Here is a 21314-nt window from a genome sequence, read left to right on the forward strand (position 1 = left end):
TTATTAATATAAACATTTGTTAAAAATACTTTAAATATCTGAAGGGTTGTACCAGTGAAAACTCCCTAGCATTATTACTGTATAATAAATTCATGCTAAAAGAGGACTTCAAATTAGAGTCACTGACTGGTAACTTTGCAAGCTGATACAGTAAAATTTTATAGGGAGAAAGCGATATTAATCATTCAGTAGCAATGATTAGGTAGAGTTAACAATCACTGCCCAGTCTTAACCATCTTACAAGGAACCCTTGAGTGCCTGGTCAAAAGTTCAGTCTTTAGTAAGGCTTACCTGAAAGTGTTGTTTTAACAGTTATGACAGAAAAATATTAGCTGTTTATGACTCACCGTGTGTGTCAGGAGGATGAGAGGAAATGAGTCTGGGAAGTGCAGACATCAACCTTCTACGGGGTGTATGTACTGTACTTCACAAAACGGACATTATCAACATTCAAGGAATGTTCAAAACATACCATTAACTTGTACCACAAACACCAAATGAAAAATGGCATGTCACAGTGATCATAAAGGTTCACACCATTGGCACATTCCCTGCAGAGGAAGATTTGACGCCTTGCCTGTATTGCGTATCGGTTCACGGTTCGCTGAAATGTGGCTCACATCATCGGTGTCCTGAATGACACGAGTGTCAATATAGCTCTGTATGATGCCACTTCACCACATAGGTGCTCGCTGGGCTGTCTATATCAAAGGGGTCATATCACTGCGTAAACTGCTGCAGTAGCGGACAGCTAGATCCCGAAACATTGTTTTTTTGTTGGACATTTTTACCATACTGCTTTATTTGGTAAATACATATCTTACAGGAAACAATACAAACAAATCGTTTTGATAAACTTTACACTCTCCAACAAGTGCAATCTTAAAATGTCATTCTTGTTTTATTGCCTCTTGCTCTTTTATTTTTCAAGGATAATTTACCCTACTAATTTATTTCCAAAAAACACAACCCACTTACACAAACAATACAAAAAATACTTATTAACATTACATTTGTACAATTTAAACACTTCAATCATAAAAAGTCATTCCTGGAGGTGGTTTTCATTGAAATGACTGATGCACATTTTTGGTTGTCCTGAGAAGTCATTGCAGGATGTTTCAAATTTCTTGGTTTTGTGTTTGCAGCTTTTTTGCCTTCATGAGAAAATTCCTATTGTAGCAAAATGTGCAGTATCACTGAAATTTTCTTGCCAGTCCCTCAATTTTCCCGAAAGTATGGGCTTTCTTTCTTAATGGAGGAGTGGTGAAGGCAGCACATCCACATAAATGCAAGGCAATGGACTCTCTGAAAATTTGACATGACATTCTCTCCTCAAAGTGCTCTTTTTACAATGCAGAATCCACACATTTAATATAGAGATCCCTAGTAGAAGTTCCATTGCAACTTTTCTCCATCATTTCACTCTCTTGTGACGAAGCAAGCTGGGATAATTTTAATTCCCCTCTTGTTTTGTCATCTGTCTCCTTAAAATTCATTTTTTAATTTTGACTTAATTAACATTAACATATGTCAGTATAATCTGTGTTTTCATAAAAGAGATAGATTGTCCCTCAGTTTTTAATGAATATAAAACTAGATCTAATTTTGTGGTTAGTTTTAGACATGTAATTGATTTTCTAATTTATTTTGACTATTCCTATTTAGTATCCTTTATTATATAGGATGAAATCAGTCATTGTTTCATAACTTAAATTCTATTGTTGACTGATAAACAAATATAAATTCTGTACTAATTGTAAACATTTGGAAGACGAAATGCTAGTAATCTTAAAGCATCTATTTGGATCTATTTGAAAACATGTTAGCAAAACCATCCCTTCATTAATTCCATAGTAATTAACAGTTTTGTCAAAAGTATTGTTTGCATATTTATTATTTTCATGATTTAAACAAATCGTTCAGCCTAACTCTTGCAGTAGAAGAAACTGCTAAAAAGAACCAACGTTTTGATGTATTCAGTTAATTTAATGGGTTAAGTTTTAATTGTAATTTCTGTAAATTTAACTTCAAACAATGCGTAATTTCAGTACCTATTACTGTGATGATATACAATGGCCTGATTTTTGGTCACGAGACAGTCAGTCCATGGCCGAGTTTTAGACAAGTAACCTGTGCTGGTTAGAACAACAACAATGCTTCAAATTAACAGTGTAATAAGTGTTAAACAATTAGGCCATGTGTAAAAACAATGATAAGGTCTGCTCCATATGTACCTGAATATTCTGCAAGAACTGTGGACTTTGTGGTTAGGTTTTACTGGTCGTAGATGTTCAACAGTAAACTATTATAGCAGTATGTGGATGGCTCACCTGATAACTATTAATGAGGCTTATGGAAAGTTTAAACAATAGTGCACTGGCCATATAACTGTGTATTAATGGGGGGGGGGGGGGTTGTGAACAGTGAAATTAAAGTACTGTGAAACACAACTGTGCACCTGTCGGCTACATAATTTACAGTACTCAGTGTCAGAATGCACAACCCATTTCTTCAGCCAGTGTAGCAATGCAATACATCGGCAGTGAGGACAATCAACAAACAGAGAAAACAAAAGCAGGAGGAACCAATATACTCTTTATAAATGGTGAATAATACAAAAGCATCTGGTCACTGAGATCAGCAACTTTTTTTAAACTGCAACACAGCCTTTGGTTTCATTATAATTTCTTCTTTTCTGTTCTTTTTCCTGGTGTTCTCTAAAACATCAGCATATCCAGGAACAGTTGAAATCATTAGAACTCTCCTTTCATCCAACCAGTTAAAAATTTTAACTCCATTATTGTTCTCTGTTCCACATATTTCCCCCTTTCTAGCTTCTCCGCAATATCCTTGGGAAGTCCTGGTATATTTGAATGAATTGTTCCCCAGAGAAGCATATTTTTATTTAACAACTTATGCACTAGAGAAATGCTTGTATAGAAATTCTTAGTGTAAAGAATGTAACCTTTTACGAGAAGAGGTTCTTACACTTTCATAGTGATAGCCTCAGTGTGACCTGGACCTTACAGTACATTGTCTTCCCCTTGATAGATACGCAAGGCAAAAGTGTAGCATTTCTCTGTACAAATTTTGTACAGTTTTATGCCATACCTGTGAGACTTGTTGTGGACATAGTGCCTAAAAATCAATCCTCCTCTCCAAGAAATCATAGATTCATCAATTACCACATCTCTCCCATGGGTTAAAGCATTTTGAAAATTACTCTGCAGATGTCCAACTACAACTGTACCTTGTAAGTCTTGTCATTTACGTTTCTAGAAATTGATCGTGAGGCATAATAGCTTTTATAACTTTATTCTTATACAGTGCATTCTTTGACCAATAAAGTGAAATTTCTGGGGCCTCATTTAACCCTATAATTAGCATTATGCCAATAAACTTACCTATTTCTTCATCAATAGCATCAGCACAATTGGCTAATCGAGATCTTTTTTTGCCTGGCATTTTGGAGAGTTTCCGCGCTGCATGTCTATTTGTTTCAAACACCATATTGTTAAAATATATGTCTTGTGTTACCAGCATTTTGTAAATGTCAAAAGGGATGTCAAAATTGGTGGAATATTAATTTCTGAATCCTGATTAAAAATTACTCTTGTTATATTTTTTTATATGTCCATCCTATTGACTGGAGGTTTTGGGGACCACAGCTATTCACTATTGTAAGAAAATGAAATGCCTACAGCCATCCTTTTGATGTTATTCATTGTGTAGCTACCAGTTCTGGCGCTTCAATGCACAGTCCTCAGGCCTCAGTTGATGCTTAAGGAGTTATCACAATCCATATACACACTGCACCAGTAGCCAACATAACTGGTTTACGCAGACTATCTGCAGTTGTGATGTCAGCACTCCAACCATCAATTGTTGGCAGTTGATGGAGTGCTGACATCTCTTTCTAACAAGGATGATGCACTGCATGGCTCAACAATTGTTTCAATATCACTTTCACTTGCTGAAAATGAATTGTGATCATTGTACTCCTCATGTACATTGTCTGCACAACCGGGCACATATGACAGCACACAGTCCACTGATTCATTTTGTAGAAATGCTAGTATTTCATCTGCCACTTCTTTCTCACTCTGCAAAATTGCTTGGGTTCCAGCCGAGCACATATGACAGCACACAGTCCACTGGCTCATTTTGCAGAAATAATAGTATTTCATCTGCCACTTCTTTCTCGCTCTGCAAAATTCCTTGGGTTCCTTTCTGACAAAATGCCAACTGCAACAACTATTGTTGTAGATATAATGCAATGTTTGCCTTGTTTATCATTGCCTTTATTCTGCTTTGTATCAGCACCACTGGCACTGTAGTACTGTTTAGTGCTATTGTCTAAACAGTACAGCTGCACTCCATAGCCTTGTTCTGTGTTCACCATTGGATACCTCAAGTCCCATCCCCTGTTGTCACTGGGAGCCAATATTGTGGTTGCATGGTAGACAATATGCGCGGTGTCGAATGCCATAAACATCATTGACCTTTTGCGACCTCACACTCAAAGGGTTTCTTTTTAGAAATCTGTGCACTTGTCATTTGATTCTTTTCATATTATAAGTAGAACAGTGCTTCCTTCAAACAGTTTTTATGTCTGCAAAATACCAGACTTAATAATTATGTTTCCAGATGAAATGAAATATTACTTTGTTGGTGTTAGTCCTCATGTATATAATAAATTCTGATTATCTGACAAAGTGCCTGTAACTATATTCAGCACAACCATAAAGTACAAATGACAAAACCATTTTTGGAATTGTATCAAAAGAAAAGTTCAGTTGGTAAAACAATTAAATTATGTGACAGGATTGCTGTCCACTCCATACTTTCAGGAGCAAAATATTTATTATCCTTGACTGACAGATATACAAGTGAAAGTGCATGGTACTATCTTGGCTTCCAGTTCATCTATGAGGAGGAGGGAGGAGTCAGCAGGGAGTGTTAAAGAGGAATGGCAGGGCACTCAGAATCTAGTATAGGAGAGACACACCTGTAGCAAGGAGAAGGGTGGACAAAGGATATACTGACCATACACTGAATGAAACACACTGCGTAAAATTCCTTGGTGTCCAACTCAATAACAAGTTAAAATGATTCTTTTCATATTCTAAGTAGAACAGTGCTTCCTTCAAGCACAGTGATAAACTAATCAGGAAGTCCAGTTCAGTGTGTTTTGGCCTTAGAAGCACTTCTCATTGTGTTGAGCTAAATACAGTATTATTGGCCTATTTTGTGTAGTGTTTACTTAAGCAATTATTGATATGATTGTTTTTAGTCTCTATGTCATATTTGTTGTGTTCAGTGGCTATAGCTATATTCTTTTATGATCTTTCTCATAGACAGTTTGGCAGTTCATTTTGTACTACTAATCAAACAAAAGACAGGTTACAGAAACATAAAACACAAAAATATTAAGAAACTGACATTAAACCACAGTACCAAGTGAACAAATACGTGATTTTGCTTTAACTGAAAAGGAAAATTCATGATGTGTCTCACTGATATTGAAATAAAGTTAATTATGATGTAAATGTCAGGTGTAATCAGTACTTAGTGCATTGGATAAATGATGCAGCTGTAACATTGGGTGTTGAGCAACTTCAGTCTTCCATATTCCATATAACATTGTAAGGAGCATTCAACTGGGAACATAGCTTTCTTCCAGGCATGTGTGATCATTTTGTTGAGTATGAGGACATTGAACTGATTATGGGTAAGCACATGAAGGTCAATTACAGCTTTATGACTGTGGAGCTCAGTATCAATGTTGTTGAGCAAACTTTCCATTGGCAAAAAAGTATACATTCAAAAACTTGAACAAAGGACATTGCACATGGTGGGAATGGTTGTTGCCTTTATGTGTTGATCTGGAATTATGAACAGATCCTGTTGATGGAATGAAAATGAATACAGAATCAGACATTATGTTCCAACATAGAAAGGGAGACAGTTATCCCCTCATTGTCAAGAATATGTCCACTTTGCCTGATTTGGAAGCCTTTGGAAATCAGTTTACTTCTTCCTGCACACACAACACAGAAGACAGTGAGTAGTGGAGAAAGAAGTCTACCTTCCATGGAAATAGTTGGCTGAATTAGATACGAATGTGATATTCCAGATGCTGATTGCACCCTGACAATCGTGTCTTGTTCCCTTATGCTAGATAGTGTGCAGTCTCTGTGAATTTCATAATTAAATACAGAGTGGACAGTATTTAAAATTTCAGCGTTCATAATTAGGAACAATAGGGTCTATGAATTCAACTCCAGATGCAATCACAGAATTCTGTATCTCTTCTTATGCTTGAGCATGTTCGTACATTACAAACTGTGTAACTTTGTGACTCGTGATCTTGTGAACTGCCTTCAAATTCCACACCCAGGGAGATCCAGCTTTGAAATCCATCAGTACAAGTGCTCTAGCTTTTGGGCATGCCAACTGCCTTGTATCAACATCATCACAGACATGGAATAAGCTCTTGCCTATTGAAAAGTAGACCAAATGTACTCCAATATGACCTTCTGTTTCTCACATTTTGTTCCTTGTTATTCATAATATCTCTGATAATGAGATAGATAGTTCCTGCTCTTGATCCTTGTGGAGTGATGCATAATTGTTTTCAGTGACCAGCCTTCATTTTTTGCTGGAATTTGCTTCTTGACATACTCAAAAACAACAGTCATTAGTAACAGCATCAGTAAAGGGTCGTATATTGGTTCCCCCATAAGTAAGGTTCTTAGAAGGTGTTTTCACCGGTTCTTCATTCTCCAGGATCTCAGTGGTAGTGGCTCTTTCAAGCTTCTTGATTAATCTGAAGATAGTGTACAGTATCACTTTCCTCTCCACATACTTCACGTGATAAAGACAGTAATTCAGTTTGGTGGAAAACCTCTAACACCTTGTTTGCATCAATCCTCACAGTGAACAATACAAAAACAAATACAAAATGTTCACTTATTGTTCACTATAACACTCACACACAAATACTATAGAGCAGAATGTACTTCTCTTATTCTGCCAAGCACTATGCTGCCACTTGGATGGATTATGTGAAACTGACATTTGGTTATGAACCAGTTAGAATGGACAACTGAAATGTGCTTTACTGATGTCTAGTGTATGAGTTGCATCTACATACAAAACATGAGTTCAGTGCCTATGCGACACTTCCCAAATGTATTTGTGAGTGGTAAACAAAATGCATTGGGGAAACTCTGCTGTAAAAGTAGTGTGAATATGAAACTTCTGGACATCTGAGTTCACAGAGTACTAAACAATTAAATTATTATTTGCTACATAACTGTCATAAAGCTCACATTGATTGACTTAGAGATATTATGGTGCATACCAAAAGATTCTATGTCACAAAATAACAAAGAAAATAAAGTATGAGTCCATGTACTCTAAATTCTTCATGATCATGAACTTAGAGGTGCAGATGTAAATATTGCCATAATGTTTAATGCGATATTTTGGATTTTTTGGCACTTAGATTTCATGCAAATTAACTTCTTTATAGCAAAAATTAATAATTGATCATGTCACATCTTGTAAGACTCACCATGTACACCATACTGAGAGCAGAAGGGAAGCAGTACTAAGAGGTGGGAGCACTGCAGCAAGCCACCACCAGCTGGTCAGCAATGGTGAGACACCAAAAAATACAAGCAGTGATGCTATGTGTGATAACTGCCATATTGTTAAATAAACTGCTACATGGTATAGTGTGCAGTTTGTTTTAGAAGATGAAAACTCTTTCACTGAAAGCAAAAATTCAGATGAATATTTTCAGATATTAAGGGTACGAATTTCTAATGGAGTCATTAGGTGTATCACATGATTGTTTACTGAACCTGATAACAGTTCACAGTGAGTGCTTAATTTCTTGTCCAACAGAAATTTGGAATAAAGCATTTAATAAAGACAGCAAAAATATCTGTATGAAGAAAAAAAAAAAAGAAACAGCTTTAGTGAGCTGTAAATAGAGTGTTTGGAAATGGCTGGGAATATATTTCTGTTTTATTCACATAATAAGTAACTGAATGTAAGAACCACAAATGAGAGTTAAGTGGGAGATCTGTAGCTGATCTGATCTTCAGACTTATTTTACACCCAAATGGCACACTGTTACTCATCAAAACATTATCTACTGTGAAACATCCTGTATAGGGAGACGTAGATGTAGATGATATTCAAGCACACAGCTGCTATTTTTATCTGCTGCTTCATACTTCACATTTATGCATCTTCACTGATTTTAGGGAGGGTGATCAAGCTGTCAGTAATGGGAAAAGCTGAGATGTTCTGGATCCCTACTCGTCACTGTTGACGCCAGCTCCCTATACACCAACATCCTTCATGCCCATGGTCTTACTGCTATTGAACACTACCTTTCTCAATGTCCTTCAGACACCAAACTCACTACTTCATTCCTCATGCACCTTACTAACTTTATCCTAGCCCACAACTACTTCTCATTTGAAGGGAAAGTATATAAACAAATCCGTGGTACAGCCATAGGCACCTGCATGGCACCCTCCTATGTCAACCTTTTTATGGGTCATGTAGAGGAGATCTTCCTAGCCTCCCAAAGCACCAAAACACTAATCTGGTTCAGGTTCACTGTGAAACATCCTGTATATGGAGACGTAGATGTAGATGATGGCTCCATCTGCACCTCTGCCCACATTAAACCCACCAACCACCAAAAGTACCTGCATTTTGACAGCTCTCATCTCTCTCATACAGCCTGGCTACCAAGGGACGGTGTATCTGCTGTGAAAAAAACTGCCTTGCTCAGTATGCTGAGGGTCTCACCAAGGCCTTCATTGACTGGCACTATCCCCTCAAATGTAGTCCACAAACAGATCTCCCATGCCATTTCCCCTCACAACCCCAATACTCCCATCACCCCCAAAAGCCAGCCACAAAGGAATGTCCCCTTCGTCACCCAGTACCACCCCAGATTGGAACAACTGAACCACATCCTTTGCCAGGGCTTTGCTTACCTATTACCATGACCTGAAATGAAGGATATTCTACACAAGATACTTCCCACCCCTCCTAAAGTGGTGTTCAGTCGCCCATCTGACCTCCACAACATCCTAGTCCATCCCTATTCCACTCCCAATCTCAACCCCTTGCCACAAGGATCATATCCCTGTGGAAGACACAGATGCAAAATCTGCCCAGTCCACCCACCCAGCACTTCCTATTCCATTCCAGTCCTACCCCATCAGGGGCTGGGGCCATCTGTGAAAGCAGCGACATCATTTACCAACTCTGTTGCAGTCATTACACAGCTTTTTATATTGGTATGAATAGCAACTGAATTTCTACGAGGATGAACGGCGACTGCCAAACTGTGGCCAAGAGCAAATCTACAACATGCAGCTGAACATAACACACTTGGTTTCAATGGCTGCTTCCTTCCTTCCACCACCAGCTTTTCTGAATTGTGCAGATGGGAGTTATCCTTACAACACATTCTCCACTCCCCTAATCATCCTGGTCTCAACCTATGGTAACACACTGTTCCCACTCCCTCCAACCAACAGTTTCCACTCCCTCTGTCCTATCATCCCCTTCCCATTCTTGTCTCCCATCCTGTTTATTTGCAGCCCTCTGCCAACATATCTGCCCATCTTTCCCCACTCCTCCCCTTTTTTGTTCCTTTTTCTCCCGCCTCCCTGCCCCATAAACCCCTGACACTGCACCTGTTGGCAGTCTAGTCCCTGCACATTCCACCAGACAGTGTTTGTCTCTCTCCCCATCTGTATACTACTACCCGTTTCCCTTCCCCTTCCCCATCCCCTCCAGATTGCTCATTGCATCTCACATGCTGTTGCATTCCGGCCTGAGATGCTGGATTTGGTGGTCGTGTGATGTGTGGTTGCTCGTATGTGTGTGTGTGTCTTTATTGATGAAGCTGTGGCCGGAAGCTAAACGTGAGCGTCTTTTAATTGTGCCTGTCTGCAACTTGACATGTCTTTACAGTAAGTAGCAGTCTATTTTTTCCTGCATTGTTAAAAGTTCAAACCTGTTGTTTATAAACATTAATGTTAACCAGAATATACCTCACAGTGTCAGATTTTCTGGCAAATGACTAACGAGGTACTTTTTAACTACACTCATAAAATGAGCTGAACCCAGAAGACAAGGTAGACTACATTAATTTTTGGCAGGGAGATAGATGGTACCATGCATATGAAATGATTACACTTTCAACTTTGAACGACCAACATGTACTGCACTACAAAGCCAAAAAATGTACAAGCTAGTATGGTGCTTCCCCATTGTTGTAAATTATGGGTCCAGGCAGCATGGCATAAAGTTACACAGGTCTGGTATTTAGTCCTGTGATACTCCATCCCACACCACTTGCACCTGAGTGTGCAGATCCCATAGATTGGTGGTTGGAGGTGTACTCATGATGGCACACATTATGGCACCCCACACATTGTCAATTGGGGATAGACCGAGCAATGCGGCTGGTCACAATAAAGTATCCACAACTAAAAGGCATGCTCAGGAGTTGTCAGCAGTATGAGGAAGAGAGTTGGCCTGTAGGAATAGGGCATGCACATGGGCATTCATGAACATCACAGCTATGAGTATGCATTTACCATGCAGCTGCAAGGGGCCCATTAGGAACACTAGCTGTGAATGGGAATCATAAGATATCACTCTTAACACCATTACACCCCTGGTGTGGCGTGTGATGAGAGACCACAAACCACTCTTTGTGGCACTCTCCACTTCACCTCCAGACACAGACACTGTGGTTGTCACCTCCAATACAGAAGCAGGAATCATCACAAAAATGATTTGCTTCCAGTCTGTAGGGGCACACATTCAACAATGCTGACATGAGGTAAGTCGGGCATGACACAGCGAAGGTGTGAGTGGCAAGTGTCATAATGTTCATAGTGCAGCAAGCGGTGTGCAACATACCCACCCGGTTCCTTTGGGGTGCAGCTCTATTTATGATGATGAATGCATAATCTCCAGATTTTTTTTAGTATCCTCTGCCATGGACTTCAAGGTAGCATTGTCTGTAGATTTCCTACTTTGCACCTGATGTTTGCTAGCTATCTGTCACATTCCACTATATCAGAATACTAAATGGCACTTTCAACCTCATGTAGGGATCCAAAGACCTCATGGAAATCATCTTTACTTCTAGTCTTATAGCTATAAATATCTAGGCTTATAGTTGTAAATATAACAGTTCATCTTAAATTTACTCTTTCTCCTCATATTAACTACAAATGCCATTAGGAGTAAATATTGGCACGTGAATCTAAAATTTCCAAAGTTCCAGGTTATCAACTTTATCATTTTTAACCTTGTGATTCTTGAGTTTCTCCCGGCGTATTTGATAATCAAAATATCCACGGGTGTGCTGCCGGTCTATAGTGCCCATTGGACACTATAGACCGGCAGTGCACCCGTGGATATTTTGATTATTTTTAACCTTAGCTGCACTAGTAATTTCATGTACAGGTCAATACAATGAGAGAAATTTCTAAGTGAAAAGCAGGCCTAACTGAACTGTTTGATTAACTTGTATACATACTTGTGCCACATGAGTAAATGAGTATGCTGTCCATCAGGGTGCCTAGGATTGTAACACATGTAATTTAATTTCATATGTGCCCACTGATTTATACTTCCACTATTTTTATTTGCCTAGAATTGTAGAACATGTGTTTTTGTAAGATTAAGAATTATGTTGTTTCCTGTAACCCAGTTTCAAGCATGTTTTAACTATTCTGTTGCCTACAACTCTCTGTGAAGTAGTCCAGATGAGAGTTCATCATATGTACCTTCAAAGACATATTGCACCCCAAATCCTGATATGCTTTGATCATATCCTTCACCATTGCTTTGTAGTTAGTAGCTCTTCTTCTTCCGAGGAAGTTTTCCGACACCATCTTGAAACAGTCGCATGCGGTTTTTGTATTATGAGTTAAATATGCTTAAAAATTTGGATCTTTCTGCAGCTCCCTGATTTGTGGGCCCACAAATACACCTTCCTTTATTTTTGCAGCTGAAAGACGGGGGAATTTGGTAGCTAGATATGCAAACCCACAGCCTGTTGGATCCATGGCCTTCACGAACTGTTTCATCAGGCCAAGTTTGATGTGAAGCGGTGGAAGTAGTATATATTCAGGAGCTACCTGATTTCCACCTTGTACATTCTTTTCGCCAACTTTCCATCTTCGCCTAGGCCATTTCTTTTTCACGTAGTGAGAATTTCGGTCTCGACTATCCCACTCGCAAAGAAAACAGGCATACTTTGTGTAGCCTTGTTGCATTCCCAGTACCATAGCAATTACCTTGAAATCTGCACATGTTTTCGATTTGTGTTCATTGTATTTTAATGAATTTAGCATCCTTTGTACGAATTCGTAATTATCTTTTGTCAAACTAGCGTAAGCTACTGGAACAGAGGGTATTTTATTTCCGTTATGGAGCAAAACACCCTTCAGACTTGTTTTCGATGCATCTATGAAAAGTCTCCACTCCTGTGAAATACAAGTGAAGTTCAGCACTTTCATCAGGCCAGCAACGTCATTGCAAAATGTCAGTGCTTCGTCAGTTGAAAAATAAGAAATAAAGGCATGTTCTCTGTGCCTGAACACACTGATTTTAGTACTTTGGTGCAGTAGATTATACTCTTGTAATCTTGAACCAAGCAGCTGCATCTTTTGTTTACTTAGTCCTAGATCACGTACTAAATCATTTAAATCTGCCTGTGTTAACAAATATGGCAATGACTCACTTGTGCAGCGATATAAAGAATCATCATCTGTGATTTCTTCAGTACTACTTATTTCACTGTCACTCGGAATTTGACCTCGAGCTCTTGAAGGTACTGGGAGGTTGTCGGAATGCTGCACTGGCATTCTCGCTGAAGGCAGATCTGGGTAAACAATGTGCCTCTTCGACTTTTTGTTTGTAAAACCCTGAATTTTTGTTAGACAGAAATAACAATCAGTAACATGGTCCTTAGGCTCCCTCCACACCAAGGGAACAGCAAACAACGCCACATTCTCTTTACCTTTCCACCACACAATTAGTTTGCAGTAACATGTAGCACAACAGATATGTGGTGCCCATTCTTTATCTTGGTCTCCTATCTCTACTCCAAAGTAATGTTTGTATGCTTTCTTTATGACTGAAGAAATTTTCTTCCTATTTCTGGCAAAAGTGAACTTCCCACAGATGTAGCAGAAGTTGTCCGGCTTATATCGACATCCACGAAGACGTGGCATTTCTGCAAATTTAGAAAAACCACTTTGGTAATACACCTGTATTAAATTAATAGTAGGGAACTAGAGGAACGCTGATGTGTAAAAACAAGCAGTCGTTTTACCTTCACCACCAGGCTCAATCAGTTTACACACAGGAACTAAAAAATTCAACCATGCTCGGAAATTTGACAGACAGTTACTTGTCAGCCAAAACATCCACTCGTTAAGACTGACACAAATTGCGGCTAACACCACTGTTGTAAACTCGATGCAGCTGCCCCTAGGAGGCGTGAAGCTTTACTGCTGAGGCAGCGACCGGCTGTCGCCGTTCAAGTGAATGAGATGTTTCAGGTGGTCTTAATCACATAGGTGTGGCGGGGGATAACCTAATGATGTCTGATCCTTCCCACCTGCTGTTGCACAAGAAATTAACATGTTCTATCACTAGTGGATGCGGCAACATACCCGTATTTCTCTATAACATCTGTCTGTTTGCCATGAATTGTGAATATACATATATATACATATTACATAAAAAGTATCCCTGACAACGATATTTTGTTTACATATTTGAATTTCCCATGGTAAAATGGTCTAGAAGGACATACTTTAATATCAGAAATAGAACCCATGTCAAACAGTGTTATCAGTGTAGATCAAGAACAGATATAGAACAACCACCAAACTTTGTGTGACATCACTCTGAATACTGTTCCTTCATTTATTAATGTGAGTCTATGTTTTCTAGTGTTGAGATATGACTATCCATGTAAGGGCTTACCAAATTTTTTAAATTTCTTTAGTAAAATTTTATGATCTGTACAGTGGAAGACCTTGACAGGACCATAGAAAAGTCAACATTTTGTTTAGTTGTACTAGAACTGAGTTCATGGGACCATGTACTGCTTTCTCTAAAGTGTATCCTTGACAAAAGCCAAACTCAAACTTTGTTAATGGTTATTGTCAAGAAATGGGTTCAATATTCTTGATGAAAGCCAAACTGAGAGGTTATTAAAAGGCTATTGTTAGAAAGGTGGATCAATATTCTGATATAGCTACTTTCTCTAAAATTTCTGAGAACATGAGAAGAGGGAATTTGTACAGTCATGATACAAGACACAAATGTAATTATCATGTAGACTTTTCTCCTAAAGTGAAACCATATATCTCAGTGCAAAAATAAAGCAAGAAATTGGAAATCCATACCGATTCTTAAGAAAAGTAAAAACATGTCTCATTAACTACTCCTTGTGCAAAATAACTGACTCTAGATTTAAGCAGTGACAATTCCTGCTAGCTCCGTAACAATTAGTAATGCTCATGAAAAACTGTGTGACAAATAGTATTTTGTAAAGAGATATCCTGCTGTAACACAGAAAGTAAGTGTTTCCCATGAAAAATACCCCTGTATTCATGTCAACATTAAGCTTTCAATGAGAGACAAACATTGGTTACTTCACTTAACTGAGGGAGAAGCCATTTTTTTTAAATAGTTGTGGCCCATCTGCCAATTGATTGAAATAATTTTAGCTAACATAAGCACAACTGGTATTAATCAGTTGATAATAAAGTGTATAGATCTTTTGTTAATGTTCCTTGACCCACCCCACATCTTTGAATCTCCCCACTCCTCCTTTTGAGACAGAGCTAGGTGGTGCTGCTGAGAGACAGTGGACTTATATGTAGCAGGATGGCAGTTCAAGTCCTCATCAAGCCATACAGATTAGTTTTCTGCTGTTTACTTATTTTTAAAGGTACTGTGTTTACATTGAGAAGGACATAGCCAATTTCCATCACTATCATTCTCCAATCCAAACTTGTGCTCTGCCTGTAACAAGCTTTGCACAGTGGGACATTAAACCACAGTCTTCCTTTCTTCCCTCCTTTTGATGGCATCTGCAAAAGGATGTGTAACCCTCTAATTCATGCAGAGAAAAAAATGTAATGCCCATTTACAGATATTTGTGCAATGCAACTGCTCTGTTTTACACTTTTCTACTTCTGACTTAGTTTCAAAATTTTTCTCTTTTTCTATCTTATCATATTTTTATGCTTTTTCAAATTCTCAACAGTGTCTCCTTTGTCACTCACACCTTTCTCTGCCTCCTGCTCTACCAGCTAAAGGACATGACCTCCTAAATGTCAAGGTTCATTGACTTTAACCATTTCCAAATTTGCATGCCATCCCACATGTTCCAGTTTTCTCACTGGAATGTATGTTGCTTCTATCTTATCAAAGATTGTAAATAGTATTTCTGTATGCAAATGTATCATATGCTGCAAAGCGCAAAAAAATTGTTGCTTACCTGTTGAGATAGGCAGGCACATAACAGCCATCTGACAGCATCCCAAGATTATCCAGGCAAACAAAACTGTTGAGAAGGCTGTACAAATCATTGTCAAAATACTACCAAACAACAAAACACCCAGACTAAATACCAGTGAAAAACATTTGCTGTACCTGGAACATAATACTTTAGTAACAGTATCTGCAGAAATGTTTGGACAAAAGGAATAAACAGTATGAGAAGGATAAACCAGAAAATTCTTATTTCTATACTTGATATTCCAATAATCTTATGTACAGTAAGCCAGCAAGAAATAAATTAGATGATGTCTAAAAAACATTATGAATTAGGATAGATTACTATTCGCCACATATAGAAGGCAATGTGTAGTGGACAGGTACATTTAAAATTGGACTTCTCAAAATTATTAAGATTATTAAGCTATTGCACTCTTTTTAACATATCTAGACACACACACACACACACACACACACACACACACACACACACACACACACACACACACACACACAAGCAACTCAGCAAGGATGGGTAGTGGGGGGGGGGGGGTATAGAAGTGATGTAAGGTGGTTGGTGGGGATGGGGGGGAGGTGAGAAGGAAGACGAGAGAAATAGAGGACTCTGCAGTGGCCAGGAGGGGGGGGGGGGGGATAGAAGACTAATGTGTTGTCTGAAGTATCTGTCAGTGTTTTGTAGAGATTAATCAGTTAGAAGGAATTTCCAGGGAGATGAATGTATGTTATAACTTTAGAAAGAAAATTAATTTAGCTGTTATCTGGAGAAAATATTAGTCATTCATGTCACAAGTGAAACTGATGTTTCCAAAATCACCGCACGTCACGTTTAGTTAGTTCTGAGATCCATACAATCTGCTACTGGAACCACAGTCTGGTTATTTAACATACTTTGGAGAGTGAGACACAAGTGAGGAGCAATATGGGAGAAGAAATTCTGAGATGATTGTGCCCAATGAGTGTGCACCAAAATTTCATTACAGAGGCCTGTAAAAAATAAGTTTTAGACAAAAATGAAGTAAATATAAATAATTATTAGCCCTACAGTTAAAAAGACAGTGGCAATATTTACCTTAATGTAAAATTTCATAAAATAATGGAGAAGACATAATGTCATGGACAGTACTTTTTATGCAGAAAAATGAAAATAAGTGTTTAAAAATGAGTGTTACATATCCTTACGTTCATCTTACAGCCAAATGTGGCACCTGCTTTGCTCATAGGTTCATCAGAACTACCGAGCAAGGTGGCGCAGTGGTTAGCACACTGGAGGACAATGGTTCAAACCTGCATCCAGTCATCCAGATTTAGGTTTTCCAAGATTTCTCTAAATCACTTCAGGCAAATGCTGGGATGGTTCCTTTGAAAGGGCACAGCCTACTTCCTTCCCATTCTCCCCTAATCCAATAGGACTGATGACCTCACTGTTTGGTCCCCTCCCTCAAATCAAACAACCAGTCTTATAAAATGTATCTTTCTCTTCCTTCAGCTTCTTCATACATCCTTGATCAACAGTTCTCCAATACTTTATTGTGAAATTAAATGATATTTTCATGTGTGGACCCACTTAGGTCATTAGGTTTGTCAGAATTAATTCTTCTTATGAGATGTACCATTCTCTTTTTTCAGCTACTTTATACATCCTTAATTAACAGTTCTCCAACACTATGTTGTGAAATTAAATGATATTTTCATGTGTGAAATTAATTTTTTCCAATTGTACCTGTTACCATTTAAATCATAACAAATAACACTTTTTTAACAATACATTCATTTTGTCTTTTGACACTTTTTTAAATGTCACAATTGAGTTTTTTTGGATTAACACTAACACAGCTAATAACAAGGCTGTAAATCTAAATGTATCTGAGAAGCTCTTTTTCATAATTCCCGTGAGTTTTATTGTTATTAATTAACTGGAATGAGACGAATAGTTTGTAAACATATTCAGCATACTTCACATATATATTTGAATCATATTCATAAGGATTAAATGATATGTGATTGCACAATTTTCAGTTTGAGATGATGATAATTTCATACTTCTTGTGTTGAATGACCTTGTCGTGATTCGAGAATTTTCGCATAAATTCTAGGACCACTTGTCCTTCTACCATTGCGAACACATGATATTTTAAAAATAAGTGTGATAGAATGTACATACTGCGTGACACACATTTGTGTGTGCAGGCTGGAAAGGAGTCATGAGCACAAGGTAGACGCGATGGTCCAACAGCATCAACAAGTGTTTGCCACTCACGTCACAGAAGCCGTGTTGGAAGAACAAGGAGTGTTCTACATCTACATCTACATGACTACTCTGCAATTCACATTTAAGTGCTTGGCAGAGGGTTCATCGAGCCACAATCATGCTATTTCTCTACCATTCCAGTCCCGAACAGCGCGCGGGAAAAATGAACACCCAAACCTTTCTGTTTGAGCTCTGATTTCTCTTATTTTATTTTGATGATCATTCCTACCTATGTAGGTTGGGCTCAACAAAATATTTTTGCATTCGGAAGAGAAAGTTGGTGACTGAAATTTCGTAAATAGATCTCGTCACGACGAGAAACGTCTTTGCTTTAGTGACTTCTATACCAACTCGCGTATCATATCTGCCACACTCTCTCCCCTATTATGTGATAATACAAAACGAGCTGCCCTTTTTTGCACCCTTTCGATGTCCTCCGTCAATCCCACCTGGTAAGGATCCCACACCGCGCAGCAATATTGTAACAGCGGACGAACGAGTGTAGTGTAAGCTGTCTCTTTAAGTGTCCTGCCAATGAAACGCAACCTTTGGCTCACCTTCCCCACAATATTATCTATGTGGTCTTTCCAACCGAAGTTGTTCATAATTTTAACACCCAGGTACTTAGTTGAATTGACAGCCTTGAGAATTGTACTATTTATCGAGTAATCGAATTCCAACGGATTTCTTTTGGAACTCATGTGGATCACCTCACACTTTTTGTTATTTAGCGTCAACTGCCACCTGCCACACCATACAGCAATCTTTTCTAAATCACTTTGCAACTGATACTGGTCTTCAGATGACCTTACTAGATGGTAAATTACAGTATCATCTGCGAACAACCTAAGAGAACTGCTCAGACTGTCACCCAGGTCATCTATAAAGCTCAGGAACAGCAGAGGTCCCAGGACACTTCCCTGGGGAACACCTGATATCACTTCAGATTTACTCGATGATTTGCCATCTATTACTACGAACTGTAACCTTCCTGACAGGAAATCACAAATCCCGTGGCACAACAGACGATACCCCATAGGCTCGCAGCTTGATTAGGAGTCGCTTGTGAGGAACAGTGTCAAAAGCTTTCTGGAAATCCAGAAATACGGAATCAACCTGAGATCCCCTGTTGATAGTGACCATTACTTCGTGCAAATAAAGAGCTAGCTGCGTTGCACAAGAACGATGTTTTCTGAAACCATGCTGATTCCCTTAGAGGTGATTCATAATGTTAGAATACAGTATATGCTCCAAAACCCTACTGCAAACCGACGTCAATGATATAGGTCTGTAGTTCGATGGATTACTCCTACTACCCCTCTTAAACACTGGTGCGACCTGCGCAATTTTCCAATCTGTAGGTACAGATCTATCGGTGAGCGAGCGGTTGTATATGATTGCTAAGTAGCGAGCTATTGTATCAGCGTAATCTGAAAGGAAACTTATCGGTATACAATTTGGACCTGAAGACTTGCCTGTATCAAGCGATTTGAGTTGCTTCGCAACCTCTAAGGTATCTACTTCTAAGAAACTCATGCTAGCAGCTGTTCATGTTTCAAATTCTGGAATATTCCATTCGTCTTCCCTGGTGAAGGAATTTCAGAAAACTGCGTTCAATAACTCCGCTTTAGTGGCACAGTCGTCAGTAACAGTACCATCGGCCCTGCGCAGCGAAGGTATTGACTGCGTCTTGCCGCTTGTGTACCTTACATACGACGAAAATGTCTTTGGATTTTCTACCAAATTTGGAGACAATGTTTCATTGTGGAACCTATTAAAGGCATCTCGCATTGAAGTCCGTGACAAATTTCGCGCGTCTGTAAATTTTAGCCAATCTTTGGGATTTCGCGTTCTTCTGAACTTCGCATGCTTTTTCCGTTGCCTCTGCAACAGCGTTCAGACTTGTTTTGTGTACCATGGGGGATCAGTTCCATCTCTTTATGTATCTTATAGTGTTTTATATTGTTGACTATCATAATAAGAAAAAAGAAGAACAGTTGAAACATTGTTAATTAAACTTCACATATTGGACTCACTAGAGCCAAGACAGTTCATATATTATGTGATTGTTGAACTAAATATATTGTAGATGTTTTAATCGAGTCTAACACAAGACTAGTCAGTTGACTTGCAAGTATTCTAATACTTATGTGAGAAGGAATGAATTTGTTATTTGTGGAAGTTAAAATATATCAAGCCTGAACTAAAAGTATTCTGCGAGTATCTACTTATCTCATGAGTAGAGAGAGAAAGAGAGAGAGAGAGAGAGAGAGAGAGAGAGAGAGAGAGAGAGAGTGTGTCTGATAAATTCCGTTAACCAGCTGTATTCTTCAGAGATCGATGGAGACAGCTATCCAGAGAAGAAGATGGGCTGTGCAGATAAAGTAAGTAAACTGATGTGAGAGAGGTGTGATTTTTCAATCCAACTTCACATTGCTTCGGGTCGCCTAAGCACTAGAACATCATTGATGAACTTTCAGATTTGTTTCTGTATATTTGTTATTCATCCTGTGAATACTATTTCACTTATTATGTGCTTGTTTCTCATCACCAGTTAAGGATTTCACTGCCTCTATTTCCAGATATGGGGTATGAATTTCTTTTGCCTCTGTAGAAGGGCAAAGCAAAACTTTTTTCCTGGTAGTGAAGTCTATGTTTCATAGGTTAAAATGCATGTATTTTCCAATGCAGTCCTCCCTTAGATTACAGGACATTGTCAGTTATTTTTCCTGAACATGACATTCTTGGAGTGTGAGTCTAAGTCTAAAAACTTTCTGCTTATGCATGCCATAAATTCTTCATTGGAGCCAAAAACATTTTCGAGCTACAAATTTATTTACTTATAGAATAAATTGAAGGTGACAGAGTACCCAATATACTGAACAGAACAGATGTTGCAGCAGTTCACACTTCCGATCGCACAGTTTTCTATTGGCAATGCACATTAGTGGGCAGTTACATTCTCCTGAGGGATGATGATTTTTTCCATTGCAGTCCAGATATCTCCTCCCCTTTCATTCAGGATCTGAATTTGCTTTTGATCATCACTTGACAAATGTGGCCCCTGCGTTGCTCATAGGTTTGTCAGAATTAATTCTTCTTATTAAATGTACCGAGCAAGGTGGCGCAGTGGTTAGCATGCTGGACTCACATTCAGGAGAACAATAGTTCAAACCTGCATCCAGCTGTCCAGATTCAGGTTTTCCAAGATTTCTCTAAATCACTTCAGGCAAATGCTGGGATGGTTCCTTTGAAAGAGCACAGCCTACTTCCTTCCCTATCCTTCCCTAATCCGATGGGACTGATGACCTCACTGTTTGGTCCCCTCCATCAAATCAAACAATCAATCTTATAAAATGTACCTTTCTCTTCCTTCGGCTTCTTCATACATCCCTGATCAACAGTACTCCAATACTATATTGTGAAATGAATTGATATTTTCAGGTGTGGACCCACTTTG

General features: G+C 38.6%; 1 protein-coding gene across 1 annotated transcript in view; it reads right to left on the reverse strand.

Moving 5' to 3' along the window:
- LOC126092032 (solute carrier family 22 member 1-like) overlaps positions 1-21314 on the reverse strand; it is a 248150-nt gene that overhangs the window by 65446 nt on the left and 161390 nt on the right. The window contains exons 5-6 of the mRNA XM_049907429.1: positions 15587-15741; positions 7583-7781 (exon numbers count right to left, since the gene is read on the reverse strand). Of these exons, the coding sequence (XP_049763386.1) occupies positions 7583-7781; positions 15587-15741 (354 nt within the window). The remainder of the gene's footprint in view (positions 1-7582; positions 7782-15586; positions 15742-21314) is intronic.

This window comes from Schistocerca cancellata, chromosome 7 (assembly GCF_023864275.1).
Source record: "Schistocerca cancellata isolate TAMUIC-IGC-003103 chromosome 7, iqSchCanc2.1, whole genome shotgun sequence".
Classification (NCBI taxonomy): domain Eukaryota; kingdom Metazoa; phylum Arthropoda; class Insecta; order Orthoptera; family Acrididae; genus Schistocerca; species Schistocerca cancellata.